Source organism: Haliotis asinina, chromosome 3, assembly GCF_037392515.1.
Source record: "Haliotis asinina isolate JCU_RB_2024 chromosome 3, JCU_Hal_asi_v2, whole genome shotgun sequence".
In the NCBI taxonomy this organism is placed as follows: Eukaryota; Metazoa; Mollusca; class Gastropoda; order Lepetellida; family Haliotidae; genus Haliotis; species Haliotis asinina.
The window spans coordinates 15,169,112-15,187,370 of NC_090282.1; the positions used below are offsets into that span (position 1 = coordinate 15,169,112).

The window sequence follows — 18,259 nt, forward strand, 5'->3', positions numbered from 1 at the left end:
TACTGTGATATTGATAGAATATTGCTACAAGCTGAGTAAAACCATACTCACTCAATCACTTGATTTTGCTTGTCATGACTTTGAGGATGGTTTTATACCTGTATGAATGTTGACACTTAGTGTATACACAATATTCTATTTCAGAACATCAAGAAGAAGATGTATGGGTGCACCGAGGCCTTCATGGCAGATACCAAGTGGATTCTACATAACTGTATTGTCTTTAATGGATGTGAGTTACTACTGACCATCCCTTCAAATAATATCTGTTTGTTGGATTTCAAATGAAATTAAAACATAAGGAATCTACTTTGAAACCCTTAATTTGTGCACATACAATTTTTATCCCAGCTATCTTTTAGTGGCCAGACTGCCATTCCAGGTGAATTTTAACCTAAGTATAAGCCTTCTCAGTTACAGTGTAGGATGAATAGATGGCTTACTATGTTGCAGTACACAACAAGCTGACGGCTGCTGCCAAGACTATTATCAAGATCTGCAGGCATGAAGTAAGTGCCTCCTCCAACTGTTACAATGTCAGGTTGCAATAACAGGCGTAGCTACCCATGGGAAAAAAGTCAGACTTGCACATGACTGTTGCAAAATCATCAAAATATAAAGTTTTGCAACCTATCGGGCTTACCTGGAAAATGTGACTTGCCACATGCCTGAATACAAAGTATCATTGTTTGTCACTCATAACTTAACCATGCCCAAGAAAATACACAACTGTGATTAGTAATCTGATGTTTAAAATCACTGCAAATACTACTAACAGTTCAGTTCATCATTCCAGCTTTTCATGTTCAACCAAGAAAGTTACTGGGCTTTTTTTTCTCAAATTGTAATGTTTTCTGGACTGAAACTACACATTTCAAGACTAATTTTAATACAATTAATTTTTAATTTTAGTTTTTAATTTTTATTTTTATTTTTATTTTTATTTTTATTTTTATTTTTATTTTTTATTTTAATTTCAAATACAATATAATTAGCTAATTAGTTCATCAATAATGAGATAATATGTGTATCACTTACTGCTCCGAGTCCAGTAGCCATTGCAGGTAGAATGACATGAAGAAGAAGTTCAGCGTGTATTCAATACATTTGTTATGACATCAGTATAGTATTCCTACAATGTTGCAAGTGTGCAGATGAGTTTCTGGAATGTACTTGTGTATGCTGTGATGATTAATGTGACTGCGTTGCTTCAGATGAGTGAGATTGAAGTCTGTCCCGACTGCTACCTGAACTCCTGTGTCAAGAGAAATGATGAGTGGTTCTGTGAACCGTGTGTGAGTATTTCTCTGTGAGATGCAGAGGATTTTGATCTGTTTAAGGAGAAACAGAAACCTTGGTGTGAAATATGGACATCACTTAGGTTTTGTGACTGGTGTTTTGGATTCACAATGCATTCAGTTTATGATGTATTTTTCTTGATATATAGATAAAGTGAAACCTGTAATTACATACTTTAATTACATACTTTAATTACATACTCATCGATCTCAGCAACCAGAGCTAACATAATGAACTTTGTGGATTGCATGTCAGTGGACTTACAGTATGTGGATTGTTGTTCAAACTTCATGTCTTACTATTAGGTCGAGATTTGAGTAAGTAAGGTCTGCCATTGCATAGCTAGGATACTGGTTTGTTAAACAACAAAGATTGACATGATTATTTCAGAGAGAACCCCACCCGCTAGTATGGGCCAAACTCAAGGGATACCCGTTCTGGCCTGCTAAGGTAAACATTCATGGATCATCCAGTCTTGGCTTATCTCCAGCACCTCAGTGCTGTTTCCTGTGGATTATAGATTTTTGTGAAATATGAAGATCTGGTGTGGAAAAGAAATGTGTTGTTGACTGATATTTGGGAAGTAGATAATCAGTGATGGTAACAGTAGGATAGTTCCTTAACAATAAAATCCTGTTAACCTACAATGAAAGTGAAGAATAATTTTTAAAAAAAATATCCCAGGTATGGTTTATGTTGAAATAAGCATCTCTTAGCTGTGTTGGTCCATACATTCAAATACGAGTCACCTCTACAAAGTCATGACATTAGTTATACTTATAATACCATGAATAGGAAAATGTTCACTTCAAATTTAGGTATTTGTACTTACATATGTGCTAGATATACAGGCAGAATGTCAGCCTCCTAACAGGTCCCGGTAGATCCCTTTTACCATATATGGTGCAAATTACCCATGTTGGTGATCATCTTTGAGATTAACATATAAGGCCATCCCGTGTCCACAGGCCTTGCGGGAACAGGATGGGTTGGTCGATGTTAGATTCTTCGGGGCTCATGATCGGTCCTGGGTGCCTCCGTCGCAGGTATTTATGTTGTCGGAGGACATCCCCACACCAATGAGGAACAAACGGCAAGCAGGCTTTGACAACGCCATGGAAGAAACAAACACACACATTGAAAAACTCAGGTGAGAATCTCACAGCAACTTGGGAGTGTTGCCAAAGTGGTAAACATTTTAGACATTTATCATGTCAGACTGTCATCCTTGGTCCAGCTTATCAACATGCAGTGATAAACTGACATCCTTTGTAAGGCATAGTTTTAAACAAAATCACACACTGATTCACTTTTTATCCCCTGGCATGTAATGCGGGGGGATATAGTCGACGCCTCATCTGTTTGTCCGTCCACCCATCCATAATCATTTTGTTTCCTGAGCTTAACTCAAAAACCGTTCAATATTTTGAGACCAAAATTGATGTAGACACAATAATCTGTACCTGTGGTTGTGCCTTTTGCTATTTACAGATTTTTGGCAACTTGAAACCTATTTAATATCTTTCAGCAAAACTTGGCAGATATTTGAGGCAGACCACGAAGTCTTGCCTTTTGCTATTTACAAAGTTTTTGCATTTCTATTTTTCCTGGTTTCCATGAAAACAATTCGGACTTAGTCCCAAAATGGAGGTATTGACTTCGTTTCCGGAGCACAACTTGGAAACCATTTGATATCTTGAAACAGATCTTGGCAGATAAATGAAACAGATCTTGAAGTGGTGCCTTTTGCTGTTTACAGATATATTGCATTTACATTTTTCATGATTTCCATGGAAACAATTCAAAACATCAAGTAACCTTCAGATGATTTGTCCTTTCAAATATGTGGGGGCAATATCAAAGCAATATCAAACCCAATTCAGTAACTGTCACATTATTTCAGAGAAAGATTTGGGACCTATGAGTATGCACCATTCCGCACACCCTATGACAAGACAAGAACATACTCACCTTTGAAGAAAAAGGAGGATTTACTGACATTTTCTAAGAAAGTGATTAAATATCCTGCAATAACTCACACATCAAAGTTCCCCAAAACATCTCATTCTTTCAATGTCATAAAGCGAAAAACAATTGATCCCAAGTCATCAGTAACAAAGACTGCCTCAGCAGTCAGACTTAAATACAACAGCATCATCACAACCAGAAAGGCTGCCTCTCTCACAGTAACAACTAAAGGCAAAGGTTTGTCACAAAAGGTTGAGGATAGTGGCAGTAGTTCAGAGTTGCCTCCCTTTATAGATCCTACCATGAAAAGAAAGACAAATGAGGATGTGTCCAAGACTGCCGAGCATGTTGGTGGGAAGGCAAGACTTGATTCTAAGGGAGTTGACGAAAGTTCCGATAGATCAAGTATTGATACAAGTATTGATGCAAGAATTGATACAAGTATTGATGCAAGTATTGATACAAGTATTGATGCAAGTATTGACAAGGACAGTGCCCAGGTTGAAGGAAATACTGAAGTTTCTGTGTTACTAAGTGGCAGTTCCGAGAGTGACGCTGTCAATGTTGTGGAGGACGAAGTGCTTCATAGTTCTGAAAGTGAGTCAACATCTCCAGTGAAAGAGATCTGTGTTCAGGAGAGTGTGTATAAGCCTGAAGCTAAACCCATTGAGAATCTGAATAAGTCTGAAACTAAACCCAGTGAGGATCTGGATACTTCTGAAACTAAACTCAGTGAGGATGAGTTGTATGAACCTGATGAAGAGTTAGCAGTATTTCATAGAAAGACTGATGTTGAAGAGGAGAGAACACAAGGACAACAGTCATTGACAGAGGTAAAGCAAAAGGAACAAACTGATAAAGAGCCAGAAGGAGCAGTGACAGATCAAACAGAGACTAAGAATGACCTCAAAGAGACGGAGAAAGAACCTGTACAAACAGATGAAGAATGTGAACAGATATTGAACAATGTTGAGCAGTTTTCAAAATTAAGAGCAGCATTAGTTGACTGCAGTGGCAAAAGAGATCCTGTCTGTTCTGACGGGAGGCAGACGCCAAGTGATTCTGCTGATGACGATGTTGTGTATACAGCCAAAGATGGTAAAGTTAGTGAGTGTGTGAGAGGCTTTGATTCCAAAAGTACAATGGATGTATCAAAAGGAAAGGATAAATCAAAAACAAGTGCTCAAGAAGAGTGTTCTGAAAACGTTTCTTTGAAAGACCGCAGCAATATAGAGCCTCCAGAAACAGAGACAGTCACTGATGATGAGTTCCAACCTTCTCTGGTAATGGAAGTTGACTCAGGGGATGAAGACAGTGTTATAGACTTCAATGAATCAGACAGTCAGTCCCCTAAAACTATTGTGTGTACAAAGAGTGCATCTCCTGGACCTACCTCAATTTCTCCCAAAGCTAGAGTGCAGCCCACTACAGCCTCCCTTCCCCGTAAAGTCAGTACTGACAAAGCAACTGGGCCCGTGGTGGTGCAGACCTTCCTGAAGAACATTGCCCCAAAGCCATCGAATCTTTCATCACCTGTGCTCATTCCAGCTCAGTCTTTGATCAAGGACAATGCCCTGACAATTAGTGCAAAGCCAGTAACCAAGAAATCACAGCCAGCTAAGACAGGTGATTCTTCACCCAACAGTAGACCTCAGAGCTCACCCATGCCTGAAGACGCCATGAAGGTGGCCCTATTCTCTAGTGGGAAGAAGAAAAAATCTGGGGAAATTTCAGAGAAAAACATTCCAGATGTTGAAGAAATTCAAGAGTAAGTGTCAAAATATGACAGAATTGATTTATCAATAGAATATGATATGATTAAGCTGCTTGATTTATATATTCCACTTCACTTTGGTACAGATATTTTTCCTTCCAGCTCATTACACTGAGCCCCCATAGCTCTATATTGAATCTGATTTAACTGATAAGGTCAGTCTAAGTAAACTTAGTCTCAGTACCTTTCATTACAGTGCCACTACTGAGTCTAACAAAATCTAGTAGGAGGTTACATCAGGTAACCTTTGAGCAACCTGTGACCGTCCAGTCAAATTTGAGAAGGCCAAATGGATTAAACCAATCAGACAACAGCTGCTGTTTATGGTTTGGCGGGACTTAAAAACATTTGCTAGTCACTGACACTGATCCCTCAAAAAACGAAAATCTGCAAAAAACACAGGTATTTGACCTCCAGTATGTATGTTTAGGGCATTCTGAAGACATGGTTACCAATAGCTAACATTACAGCAAGCTGACATCCTTGAATATTGACAACTATGCTATTTTCAGCAACTGTTTACTGACTGTTGACAGTATTGTAACACGCTCCATGTGCAATGCTAGGTAGCGATCACATGGAAAAAAGGATTTGGAAATGTTCAGGTACAAACCTTTCCGAGGTAAAAGATCAAAATGTATATGCAAATGTCCTCATTTGTGATTTGGTATTCTGTGTTCTGATTGGTCAGTTTCAAAGATTACCTGACCTTTTACTAGGTTTTGTTAGACTCAGTAGTGGAGTGTAATGAAAATTACTGACACTAAGTTTACTTAGCCTGCTGATGAGGTCCAAGATATGAACTGATATACATGATGGAATTCAGATGATGGCATCATTTCCCAAATGAATCAATGGCCTTAGATGCATCCAGTTTATTACCGTAATGTTCAAGTGATAGGACTCTCAAGCAAATCATTTGCAAACTTAATAGAGCACCAACCATGCTTTGGTAGGCTTGATGCGAAACCTTGTTCTACGTAAATTCCAGTTACCTTTCATTATTATTTTGATTTTTAAGTTTTTAGCCATTGCCACTTCTGTGGTATTGTGGATACCTTCAGTAGGTAGTTTACACCACTGCAGTAGTCGTACACTTACTTGTGTCAGAACAAATAGAACTGATGTCCCTGTGCTTACTTGTTGCCATTTCAAAATACACTGCAGGTTGGTTCATATGTTAGCAAAGAAACATTGGTTCAGCAATCAGTATGGATGTGCTACAATGTCCGAAAACCAGAATGACTTAAAATACTTGGTCCTCTCAGAACAAGTGGTTAATCAGCATTCATCTTCTATTTGTTAGTGATGAAGAATCTTCTAACTCCAAACATCAAACTCAGGACATTGTGAAGAAGTACAAGGACAAGGTGGGTGTTGAAGCCAACACAGGGATGAGCTGTATCGTGGTAAAATATACAGCCTATACCAACATCATGAGATTCATGTACTGAAACGTGCATCACTTTAGGCTTTCCTCCCATATCAAGGTCACATGCCATTTTATCTTACCTCACACATAAATGTTGTTTTCTGATTGGCTAAGCAATCTTCTATTATTTTCAGTGTGCCCTACTTACAAACACATTTCAGTGTACCCCGCTGCCACTGGCAACGTATTCGGTACTTAATGATAGTACTTCTTCATCTTTAACAACATTGAATCACGCATGATGCTCAGAAATTACTGATTTTTTAATGCAAAGTGATAGTTAGGATAACACTCTAAGTCCGTTTTTTGGTGTTGTCTGCCAAATCTAAGCGATGGCAACAAAGAGATTTGTGTAGCATTCCGACAAAACATTTAAATGTATTCCCTGTGAATATGAAGGAGGGGAATTAGACTGCAGGAACTTCACTAAGGCAATACAAGTGGGGAAAAAAAGAAATGATGCAAGATTTGAATCGTTTGAGTCACACAGGCTGTCTGAAGTGTAGGATCCGATGCCCATGCTTCAAACCTGTCAAAATTTACATTAAGGTGTTAGGTAAGATAAAGACATTGTTCACCCTTCAGGTTCAGGGAACATAAACAAACATCAAAGGTACATCAACCCATGCCCCCCTCGTGACCAGTGAACAAATAATAAATCCCTCAATCACACGCACATCTTGATAGAGCGGTGGGGTAGCTTAGTGGTTAAAGCATGAAGGCCCATGTTCAATTCCCCATATAGGTACAATGTGTGAAGCCCATTTCTTGGGTTCCCTGCTGTCATATTGCTGGAATACTGCCAAAAGTGCAAAAAACGAAACTCACATGTTAGGTCTTGTGACATTACATTGCCCATTACCTTCTGTACATTATAATATTGCCACATGAGTATATGTCAGGTTATATCTCATGGTGATATCACACAGTGTACTGTGAATTATGCAAAATGCACACCAACCTATGCAGATTTCTTCTTGAAGGGTTCCCTGAGTCTTAGTGTCACATTAGTAATAGCTCAGTGATATTGCAGTCTGGAATGGTTGTGTAGATAATGAGTGTTTATAGTTTTAAGGTTATAAAAGAATAAGTACCGGTACTTGTTGTAAGAACTGGATGTGTTTTGCCTCTTGAATGTCTTCTGTGTGTCCGAGAAGTCTATCTAACACCTGGTCATATTGCCAATGTGGATGTATATTTCCCCCTGTACAAAAGGTGGCCTTATAATCAGACTGTAGTGTTATGCCATGTTTTAATGGTACAGTCACATGACTCACTTTACGTTTTGCCAGCTGCTTAATGCCATCAAGACCTCATTGGACGACATGTGCACGGACATTGTGAAGAATGCCATCCCAGTAAGTACTGCTGCACTGCATATCTATCAGTAAAACCCCACCTCCTGTCAGTGATCTTAAAAAGCATGTCTTATGGTTAGCTTCCCATGAACTTTTAACGTGGTATGTATCAATACCAATCTATATTTTACAATCTAATCTACAATCTATATTTTATTCATCAAGAAAAAAAACACTCGCACGCGCATGTGCACTCACAGTCAGTGCTGCCGTTTTATGGTATATTAGATTTGAAGTCAATGCCCACTCACGGTCCTTTCACCCACCCTTCATGCCCACACTCACTCTCTCTTTCTCTCTCTCTCTCACAAGAACACACACCCTCACACTCACAAGCACACTCACAAGCACACATTCACACACCAAAACATCTTTACTCGCAAACACACTCACTCTCACACTCACACTCACACTCACACTCACTGTGTGTCGTGTGTTAGTGCATACATCATGTGTCTTCTTGTTGTCCAGGAGACCAGCACCAGCAACAAGCACTATCAGCAGGAGCTGGAGAAGCTACGCTGGATCCACCTGCAGGAGGTTGCTGAGCTCAAACACAACTTCAGTGAGTTACCTTGTCTCCAGACTCAGTCTTGTAAATACCAGCAAACATTATCTTTGTGCATTGATTCTCAAGTGTTTGTTCAGCTGTGTAACATACTTACTGTCAGCTTGATATGTTCATTGGTAAGGACCTAAAGAATCGATCACTAGTGCTACATGCTTGTCATCACAACTATAGTTTGGCATTAAATGCATGTGGACCTGTTTTTTTTTATATAACTCTTCATCCAATGATCCACATGAAAGTTTGAGATCGACTGGATCATTGAATGAAGAGTTATTTACAAAAAAAATGGGTCCACATGCATTTCATGCCAAACTATAGAAGAGAACACATTCCACTTGCAATGTACAGTGGCGTTTGAAAATAGCAGCATCATGTTACAGTGAAATTTGGCAAGAACTACAACAAATGGATTCTTATGAATACAAAGCAATGAAAAAAGCATGGAGAAATGTCTGTTTACTGGAACATTTCCCTGCTTATGTTTTGCTCTTGGGATTGTAGTATAGGTGGGGCATATTGCATTGCTGCGAGGGGTTGCCTTCTGGGTGGGGTGCATGACTTGGTTTTGTGGGTCATTTTTCGTATTCTCAACCACTCTCACCAAGATTGGACAATTTATGCTTTGATGCAGGTGATGTTGAGTGAGAGGTTGTGTGTTGCAGAATTGATGTTGGTCGAGATGGGGATGTGCAGGGATGCAGGTGATGTTGAGTGAGAGATTGTGTGTTGCAGAATTGATGTTGGTGGAGATGGGGGTGTGCAGGGATGTAGGTGATGTTGAGTTAGAGGTAATGTGTTGCAGAGCTGACAGTGATGGAGATGTAGGCATGCTGTGATGTAGGTGATGTTGAGTGAGAGGTTGTGTGTTGCAGAGTTGACGGTGATGGAGATTCGGGTGTGCTGGGATGTAGGTGATGTTGAGTGAGAGGTAATGTGTTGCAGAGTTGACGGTGATGGAGATGCGGGCGTGCTGGGATGCAGAGAAGCAGCGCCTGTTCAAGGACATCAGCAAACTGTGTGAAAAGGAGAAAAACAAGGCCATTGCCGAGATCAAGAAGAAGCAATGGGTCAGTCAACAACAGTGTCAAGAATCTCATACTGTGTTATATTATATTTACAACTGTCATTAAATCATGTGCCAGGTTGGTTCATTGTAAATATTTTGATAATAATGCAAAACATTTCTACATTTTGTGAAGCCCTTGGTATTTTTTATCATAAAATGGCCCCAGAGAGATGGTCCCCTTCTTTAAACAGCTGCACCGGACAGGTTTCTGATGCAGATTTGTTCTCCACCTTAATGTAAATCATGTGGCAGGGCATAGTGTTATTTATGCTGTTGTGTTCTCCTCCCCAATGTGCCCAGTGTGGCAACAAGGCCTTAGTCTGCATAGTGTTATTCATGCTGTTCAGTTCTCCTCCCCAGTGTGCCCAGTGTGGCAATGAGGCCTTCATCTGTAGAGCGTTATTCATGCTGTTGTCTTCTCCCCAATGTGGCAATGAGGCTTTAGTCTGCACAGTGTTATTCATGCTGTTGTGTTCTCCTCCCCAGTGTGCCCAGTGTGGCAAGGAGGCGATCTACTACTGCTGCTGGAACACCAGTTACTGCACATATGAATGCCAACAGTCCCACTGGCCAGAACACATGCCCAGCTGCATGCAGACTCTTGCAGCCAGTCAGGAACAGGAGAAGGCGGAGCCATCAAAGCCCAGCAGTAATGCCAGTAATACAGGTGCCAAGGAAGATAGCAACAAGAAAGGATCACCTCCTGGCAAACAGCCAACTGAATGGTCTGAGAAGGAGGAGGCTATTCAGGTACTGATGACGAGGGTGATGGGTTTCATAATCATGCATGTAAGATCTCATGGCCTGGTACAGTCTCCCTCAAAACTACCAACTCTGTAGCACTCTGTTTCATGGTTTGCAGTAGCTTCACTCGGAAATGTGACATTTAACTTTTTCGATTAAAGGAATTTCCCAGCTTGTCTCACAATTTAACATGGTTTGATGATATCCCAAACCTGATGTAACACCAAATGTCTATTACTACTCCTATATATACTCAGGGAAACAAAGGATTTCATGAAAGCACAAGTGTTCCTGTGTTTTTTTCCAGGTTTCTTCACAAGCTATGCAGCTCAAAGTTTGGGAAGAACCCTTGAGAAAAAATAAAGGAACACTTGTGCTTTCATGTGATCCCTTAATTGTTTCTCTCTCTCTATATTTCTGCCAGCTTGTCACACTGAAGACATGGGTATAATGTATGAACCCAGGATATTGTTGGAATATTGTTAATAAATTTTACTCTCTCACTGTTTGTTCTACATTAATGATGCACATCACCCCCAACAGACCCAGAGGACGTTTAACTTGGCCCCACCCTCCACTGCAGTGGCATCCACCACTTCAACATCCAGCCCTCAGACCGTGAGTACAGTCACGTAACCATCTGTAGCATTAATGGAGTTAATAGCACATCTATAAACCTCTATTGTACGAAAACATTACCATCCTGTGAGCCAGATCTGCTACATTTCTATATGGAAGTATGAACACAGGCATCTATTGAGAAGGTTCCATAACGAGAGCCTAACTTGACATTCCATCTGTGCAGGGGACCTGGCGGAACCGAGCTCGGGATAACCTGGAGCAGGTATTGCGACGTCAGGAGGAACCCCACCCCTCCCAACCAGTCCAGTTCATGCCCCCCCAGCTCATCCCAGGACAACCCTCACAGGTATGTCAGGAGCTCCCAGGTAGGAGCCCTGTGAGATGGTGTTTCATACAAATATACAAACCTATCTATGAGTATTTTTAATTTCATGTAGAGGGGAGTGTTTAATTGAAGAAGGGAAGATTATAATCAGTTTCCTTTTTTTTTTAGAATTACTCCGCTATCAGAGATAGGCTATTATTAATTGTTTATCCTTGCTAAGTTGCTATTTTGGTATCATAATTTTTGGAGATATGTTAGAAAACTCTTAGAAAACCTTGCCATTTGATATTAACAAAAATTATTATTAATTGAAATTTGTTTCCCTCAACCTCAGTTATAGAAAAACACTTACAGAACATAAAATCAGTCAGCTAACTTCAGCAAGTCTGAGACAGACCATAGTGGGAATCCTGTAACTAGTGGTATATTGTATTAAACCATGTCCAATTGTTTTAAAGCCTGCAGGTCAGCCAGACAATGTGTCCTTCCTCCAAGGGGGACAACCCATGGCTATCCAGTACATCCAGCAAGTTCCTAACAGTGGTGGGCCTCAGGGATCCCAGACAGTGCATCTTCCCCCATCTTCAGTGCCCAACTTCCAGCCCCCACCACAGGTGAGTGTGTGCTTCCTATCATTGCAGTGAGTGGTGTTTTACTTCTAGCCATGCTGTTGAAGCATTAGGTTATCATGCCCAACGCCTGGTTCACTCACCCATGTTGGTTTATTATGTGTTCTGTTCCTCAGATATTACTGGACCTGTGAAAATGAAATTTAAAAAAATTGTTTACATCATTGAAGACCCCCAGATTCTTATATTTTGAATCAAACAATCCATATGGCTTCTGAACTCACAGGCACCCCCACTGCAGGTCAGAAAATCAATGAATTAAGCCCAAGTTTCTTATCAGCCTCCCTACTGTATGTACATATTATGTAGTGTACATATTGTATAGTGGAGGGGCTGAAGAATAAACGGGGCATTTTCTATTGATTTGCTGGCCCACAGTTGGGGGCGATGGCTGAACTCATATTCCAAAGTCTGTTTTTGGCCTTTACTCTTTCATTTTTACTTTATTTGGTTTAAAATAATGGAGCTCAACACATGGTCAGGACTTACTGACAGCAAATATCATTTTTCCAAAAGAGAGACAAAAAGAAGACTATCCCCCAGGACATGTTAACTGAAATGGAAGGGACATAGGTGACCTTGTGTTGTAATTATTTGTGTGAGTGCAAAGTAAGTGTTTTCGCTGAAACATGTCCTCCTCCTCCTCCATAACTAACATGGCTGTGTTTCCTTTCTCCAGGTTCGTCTTCAGGGTTTCCACCTTCCACAGAGCCAGGCACCTGTCTTGCAGAGTGGAGCTTTAGTCCAAAATACCCCTGGAGTCTACCCCATGCTGCGACAACAACATCAACCCCAGCTGTCCGGTCCTGCAGGGAACTACCTGCCCCGCAATCAGATCTTCCTGGCTCCAAATGTGCAGATGCAGCGTGCCCCCTCAAGCATGGGGCCACAATTGCAGCCTTTCCAGTTAAATATGGGTCGACTGCCACACCAGACGTGATGATGGTCAAGTGTGTCTCAAATTCCTCTGACCAGCATCACATCAAGTGTTACAACAAAGTCCTGCAACACAAGTCCTCAACTGTTTGACCAGAGACATGTAGCTGTTGTGACACAAGCCTCAAATGTTCCTGACTCAGTCACAACAGATGTTATGAAACCAAGTCTTCAAGTGATTCTCACAACTTACAAACTTCACCATTGTAACTTCTGTTTTTGTAAGAAAACTTGTGGTGGTCACAAAACTGCTGAGGGATCCAAGAGTGGAGAAAACATCTTGCTGACAGACGTGTTGGTGCAGGATGCTGAAGATCATCTGTGCAAATGTCTCATACCAAGATTAATGTGTTGTGTGGATCAAATTCATATATACCAAAGATGACAAATATGTTCACTTAATACAGGGTAGCTGAGGTGGATTTCTTACAAGGAATGTTTTCTAGATGTAATTCCATTTGTTGAAGTTTGTTTGAGCTTGATGCTTGATTTTTCTCATTTATGTGTGTCTGGGAAAGGACCAAAGACAAGCTATCATTTATTGATACTCTGTGGGTTTTTCCTACCATGACAGACTGTAATTTGCCTGTAAAATACTTTCTACTGAAAAAGAATACACATCGTATCTTTAGATGGGGCCACAGTTGGCCACATGAAAAACGCCACAATTGTCTGTGCAGAGTTGCATCCCTTAGCATGCTAGAAATCTGCATCTGTTGGTGTGAATTCTTAGTTCACCATGTATCTGGGTTTGTTGGCACCAAGCCCATGTTTGTGGGTTTACCAAAGTGAAAAACATCCATGGCCAGCTTCACTTTAGGCTTTCATCCTTCGTAAGGGAGGGGTAGCATAGCTGCTTGTTACATCATGCTGAAGGACCAGATTCGATTCCCCTCATGGGCACAATGTGCGAAGCCCACTGCTGGTGTCCCCCACTGTGATATTGCTGGAATATTCCTTAAAGCGGCATAAACCCCAACTTACTCACTCACACACTCACTCAGTCCTCCCTCATTTAACTGACATGCAGAGATATAACTGGAATACAGCATTGAACTCGACTAAATGTACTGATCCATTGCTTGTTGATGGGTGGAGCTAAATTGTGAAAGGTCAAAGGCTAGAGAGAAAGCAGTGGTCCAGATACACCTAGATGTGGTCTCCTCAATCAGCATGCATTTACATTAGAGGTTCTCATTAAGTATATTATTCTGAAAGAAACAGATAAAGGAGCAGTAAATTTGAGGGTTCCTTCAGCATTTTCCAGTTTCCATCACCAAGTTTGAATAGCACTGTGGGGGAAAATCAGAGAATAAAGGAGCAATGCCTTAAAGTGCACACACTTGTTTCTTTCTCTGAGTATATAATGAATTTACAGACTATATTTACTTCCATCTTTGTGAGCCTCTGAGTTGAAATAAGGTTCTACTTCATGTTCATGATTCATTTGTCTGTGTGTCACGGCATCGTTTATTTATGACTTTCTCGTTGCCACCAAATTCTGAACATGGGTCAGTTGGGGAGAAAAAATTTTAAAAAACCCAACTAACTAATATAGGCAGAATTATTCCAGCAAGGTTCTTGAATCTCATTTACTGTAATTCTTATTACAATTTCAAGGGTTCTTTTGACTAATGGCAGTGCCTTTTTAAAACATTTTAGATAAGTATACATTTTTTAGGATGAGACAGTACATTTTAGGTTCAAGTCATTGCTTGGAATGAAAAAAAATGCTGCCCCTAGACACAGACCAATGCTGGTTGTACAGTGCTAATCCACCATGATGGCTATCCATTGTGGATGCTCCCAGATGTGAAGTATTCTCACTCAAGTCCATTGTTTCATTCCTTTCATGTATAGCTGTGTCAGGGTACCAAGAAGAGTAACGTAGGTAGGGGAGTTGAACCACTGGCCTACCATTCTCTCTACATATGCTTCATCCTGTTAACACATGGAGGAAGGCCTACTTCCCTTTGAACAGACCTGTGACTATCTGGGTTAGAATTGATCTTCAGTAACCCATGCTTGTCGGAAGAATTGACTGATTTGATCCGATAGTCAGACCCTCTGACTTGGTTGACACATGTCTTTGGTTCCCAATTGCACAGATCAATGTTCATGCTCTTGATCACTGGATTGTCTGGTCCTAACTCAATTATTTACAGACTGCTGCCATATGGGGGAGTGTGGCATGAAACTAAGCTCACTCACTCACTCACTCACACACTCACTCTTATGTAACAGTCAAGACAAAAAGAAAAGACAGTTTGTGATGTTTTCATTTTCAACCTGTTTGAATTATGTTAACCTCTTTCAAACATTGATGATGACAGAGTCAGTGTTTTAGGCTTTATGTGTTTTATGTTCGTTTTTAGTAATGGAAGTTTGGTTTGGTGGGATCATTTGTTAGGCTGCAGTGGTGGATTAAAGAGAATCATTTCAAGACATGCCTGCTTCCTTGAGTGTGACTAAGGTGGACATCCCTGCGGAAAACAGGGATGACTTATGTGTCATCAGATAGCCTGCAGAAGTTTGAGGCAGGTTGAGGAGCAACTGTTGGTGTTAATCTGCCTTTTCATTAAATGTCTCAAATATAGAATGCGTCTTTATTACTAGCCATGGTCCACACTGTCATTTAACAGTTGAAGTCAAGTGTCTGTCACTTAAGTACAGCATGATTTCAAATAGAAGCAAAAGTAGCATGTATTTATACTTGGGATTACACTTTCTGACACTGGGATTACACTTTCTGAGTGTAACCCATGCAGCTGTCCCTGACTTCCACATTTAGACTTGTCAGAGTTACATATTACATGTAACTTCTGGCCATTGACATTGACTGAAAACATGGTTATTTCTCCATTTTGGTGTATTTTCAGGTCACAATATGAATGTGTTTTCCTTGTGAATGGTGCTCTGCCTCAAGAAACAGTCTTGTATATTTTTGGTTTATGGTACACCAAAAGAAGTCACAATAAATGGTTCATGTTATTTATGTTTCTGCTCTATTTGTGACCATCCAACTCATTACATTGAGAAGCATTATGATACGCATATTTATAGTCCACAACATGTTGGTAATGACCATGGCTGTCCTTTTGAAGACAATGTGACAGGAAAGCCATTGGAGCTTCATTAAACCAGACATCAGCTGGATGCAGGCAGCTCAGTACACGACAGTAAAGACATTGGAACTTAATCAATACAAACCTCAGTTGGATACAGAAATTTCAGCATATCTCAGTTAAGTCTCTGGAAATTCATTAATCCAGACATCAGCAGGATGCAGAAATCTCATTTATTCGTGATTAAGTCATTGGAGCTTCGTTAATCCATCAGTTGGATACAGGGGGTCTTAGTTTATAGTAGTAAAGTCCATACAATTTCATTTATCCAGACATCAGTTGGAGGCTAGGATTTAGCACAGTTTATCCTGTTTATTGTTACTAGTGCTTCTAGGTGCCATGTACAAACATAGCAGAGATGTACCAGTTGTGAGCACCATAGTTGCGCCAAAATAAACTGCTGGTCTTACATTTTGTCCCAGGTGCTTGTGATGGCAGTAACTGATAGCTGATCTCCTGGAGAGAACAAGATTTAGTGAAATACTCAAATGGAGAATCGATTGGACCAAGGTTCAAACATCTTCAGCTAATGAAGTCACTCAAATGCATACATACGGACTTACTCATGTTAAGGCCAGACCAATTTTGTTTCTTGTTCCGCAGACCTGCCCGTCATATTTTTTCAAGAATAAGAAAGCAATCCTTATGTTTTTAGTGGCCAAAAAGGTAAAACTTAAGAAATTTCTTTTTGATTGTTTTTGGCCCCATGTACACTTCTTAAATCGCCAGAAGTAAAGTATGTTTAATATTAAGAAAGAATATTACTTTGGTGATTTTTGTTTATTTTTTTCCCCTCCTGCATTTAGGTTTTCTGAGGACGAACATCAGTAAAACAAGAAATAGAATTGGTCTAGCCAAGTAGACAATTTGCTGATTGTCATTAGACAGTCAATCACAGATACTCTTTGATGAGAAACTGTTGTTTCAGCCTACATATGTGATAACTACATTGTCTATGACTTTGAAAGTTGGTGTGGACCACTTCACTGATAGAACATGGTGGCTATTCAGTGTGTTTGATGTAACTAGTTAACTGCCTCAAGATGCTTGCCCAATGCTACTTTTCAATGCTACCACATTGGCATGTGATACAGCTATGTACTAAGTGTACTGTTTCAAAGAATATACTTGTGGTACCCCAGGATTGTCTCTCTTCAGCAGAAGTCAATAAACGTGAATCATTAAACTATCCTTTGTTTTCAATGCACCTCTCATCAGTAGTAGGGCCCACACTGATGGACAGGTAAACAGTTTTGAAAATGTTAGGGATTTATAAATAGTTGGTATCTCAAAATACCTCCTTGGAATGATAGGCTGTCTTGTCTGTAATTTGTGGAGTCTAAAAGACAGAAGGGTTCCCAGCACTTCATCTGTATGCCACTCTTCAATGGAGAGGCTGTTGGGAAGCAAATGATATGTTATTACCCTGTGTGTTCCCGTGCAGAACAGTTTCTGCGTTGTCAATAGCTATGTTATTACCCTGTGTGTTCCCGTGCAGAACAGTTTCTGCGTTGTCCATAGCTATGTTATTACCCTGTGTGTTCCCGTGCAGAACAGTTTCTGCATTGTCCATAGCTATGTTATTACCCTGTGTGTTCCCGTGCAGAACAGTTTCTGCGTTGTCCATAGCTATGTTATTGCCCTGTGTGTTCCTGTGCAGAACAACCCTTGAAGGTCCCGGGGTAGAATAGGCCTTCAGCAACCCATGCTTGCCGTGAAAGGTGACTATGCTTGTCGTAAGAGGCGACTAACGGGATCGGGTGGTCAGACTAGCTGACTTGGTTGACACATGTCATTGGTTCCCAATCGTGCAGATCGATGCTCATGTTGTTGATCACAGGATTGTCTGGTCCAGACTCGATTATTTACAGACCGTCGCCATATAGCTGGAATATTGCTAAGTGTGACGTAAAACTCAACTCACTCACTCACTCCTGTGCAGAACAGTTTCTGCGTTGTCCATAGCTATGTTATTGCCCTGTGTGTTCCCATGCAGGACAGTTTCTGCGTTGTCCATAGCTATGTTATTGCCCTGTGTGTTCCCGTGCAGAACAGTTTCTGCGTTGTCCATGGCTATGTTATTGCCCTGTGTGTTCCCGTGTAGAACAGTTTCTGCGTTGTCCATAGCTATGTTATTGCCCTGTGTGTTCCCGTGCAGAACAGTTTCTGCGTTGTCCATAGCTATGTTATTGCCCTGTGTGTTCCCGTGCAGAACAGTTTCTGCGTTGTCCATAGCTATGTTATTGCCCTGTGTGTTCCCGTGCAGAACAGTTTCTGCGTTGTCCATAGCTATGTTATTGCCCTGTGTGTTCCCATGCAGAACAGTTTCTGCATTGTCCATAGCTATGTTATTGCCCTGTGTGTTCCTGTGCAGAACAGTTTCTGCATTGTCCATGGCTATGTTTTTGCCCTGTGTGTTCCTGTGCAGGACAGTTTCTGCATTGTCCACA

The 18,259-nt window shown here is 40.6% G+C and overlaps 1 protein-coding gene across 5 annotated transcripts in view; it reads left to right on the forward strand.

The window, feature by feature from the left end:
- LOC137277536 (MYND-type zinc finger-containing chromatin reader ZMYND8-like) overlaps nucleotides 1–16,995 on the forward strand; it is a 52,491-nt gene extending 35,496 nt beyond the window's left edge. For all 5 annotated transcript variants that reach the window (XM_067809312.1, XM_067809314.1, XM_067809313.1 and 2 more), the window contains 15 exons: nucleotides 145–232; nucleotides 454–509; nucleotides 1,215–1,295; nucleotides 1,690–1,749; nucleotides 2,268–2,449; nucleotides 3,203–5,035; nucleotides 6,348–6,411; nucleotides 7,766–7,831; nucleotides 8,303–8,396; nucleotides 9,345–9,469; nucleotides 9,955–10,218; nucleotides 10,756–10,830; nucleotides 11,018–11,140; nucleotides 11,578–11,733; nucleotides 12,428–16,995. In XM_067809312.1, coding sequence (XP_067665413.1) covers nucleotides 145–232; nucleotides 454–509; nucleotides 1,215–1,295; nucleotides 1,690–1,749; nucleotides 2,268–2,449; nucleotides 3,203–5,035; nucleotides 6,348–6,411; nucleotides 7,766–7,831; nucleotides 8,303–8,396; nucleotides 9,345–9,469; nucleotides 9,955–10,218; nucleotides 10,756–10,830; nucleotides 11,018–11,140; nucleotides 11,578–11,733; nucleotides 12,428–12,688 — 3,528 coding nt within the window. In that variant the 3' untranslated portion in view covers nucleotides 12,689–16,995. The remainder of the gene's footprint in view (nucleotides 1–144; nucleotides 233–453; nucleotides 510–1,214; nucleotides 1,296–1,689; nucleotides 1,750–2,267; nucleotides 2,450–3,202; nucleotides 5,036–6,347; nucleotides 6,412–7,765; nucleotides 7,832–8,302; nucleotides 8,397–9,344; nucleotides 9,470–9,954; nucleotides 10,219–10,755; nucleotides 10,831–11,017; nucleotides 11,141–11,577; nucleotides 11,734–12,427) is intronic.
- Nucleotides 16,996–18,259: the final 1,264 nt, after the last annotated feature.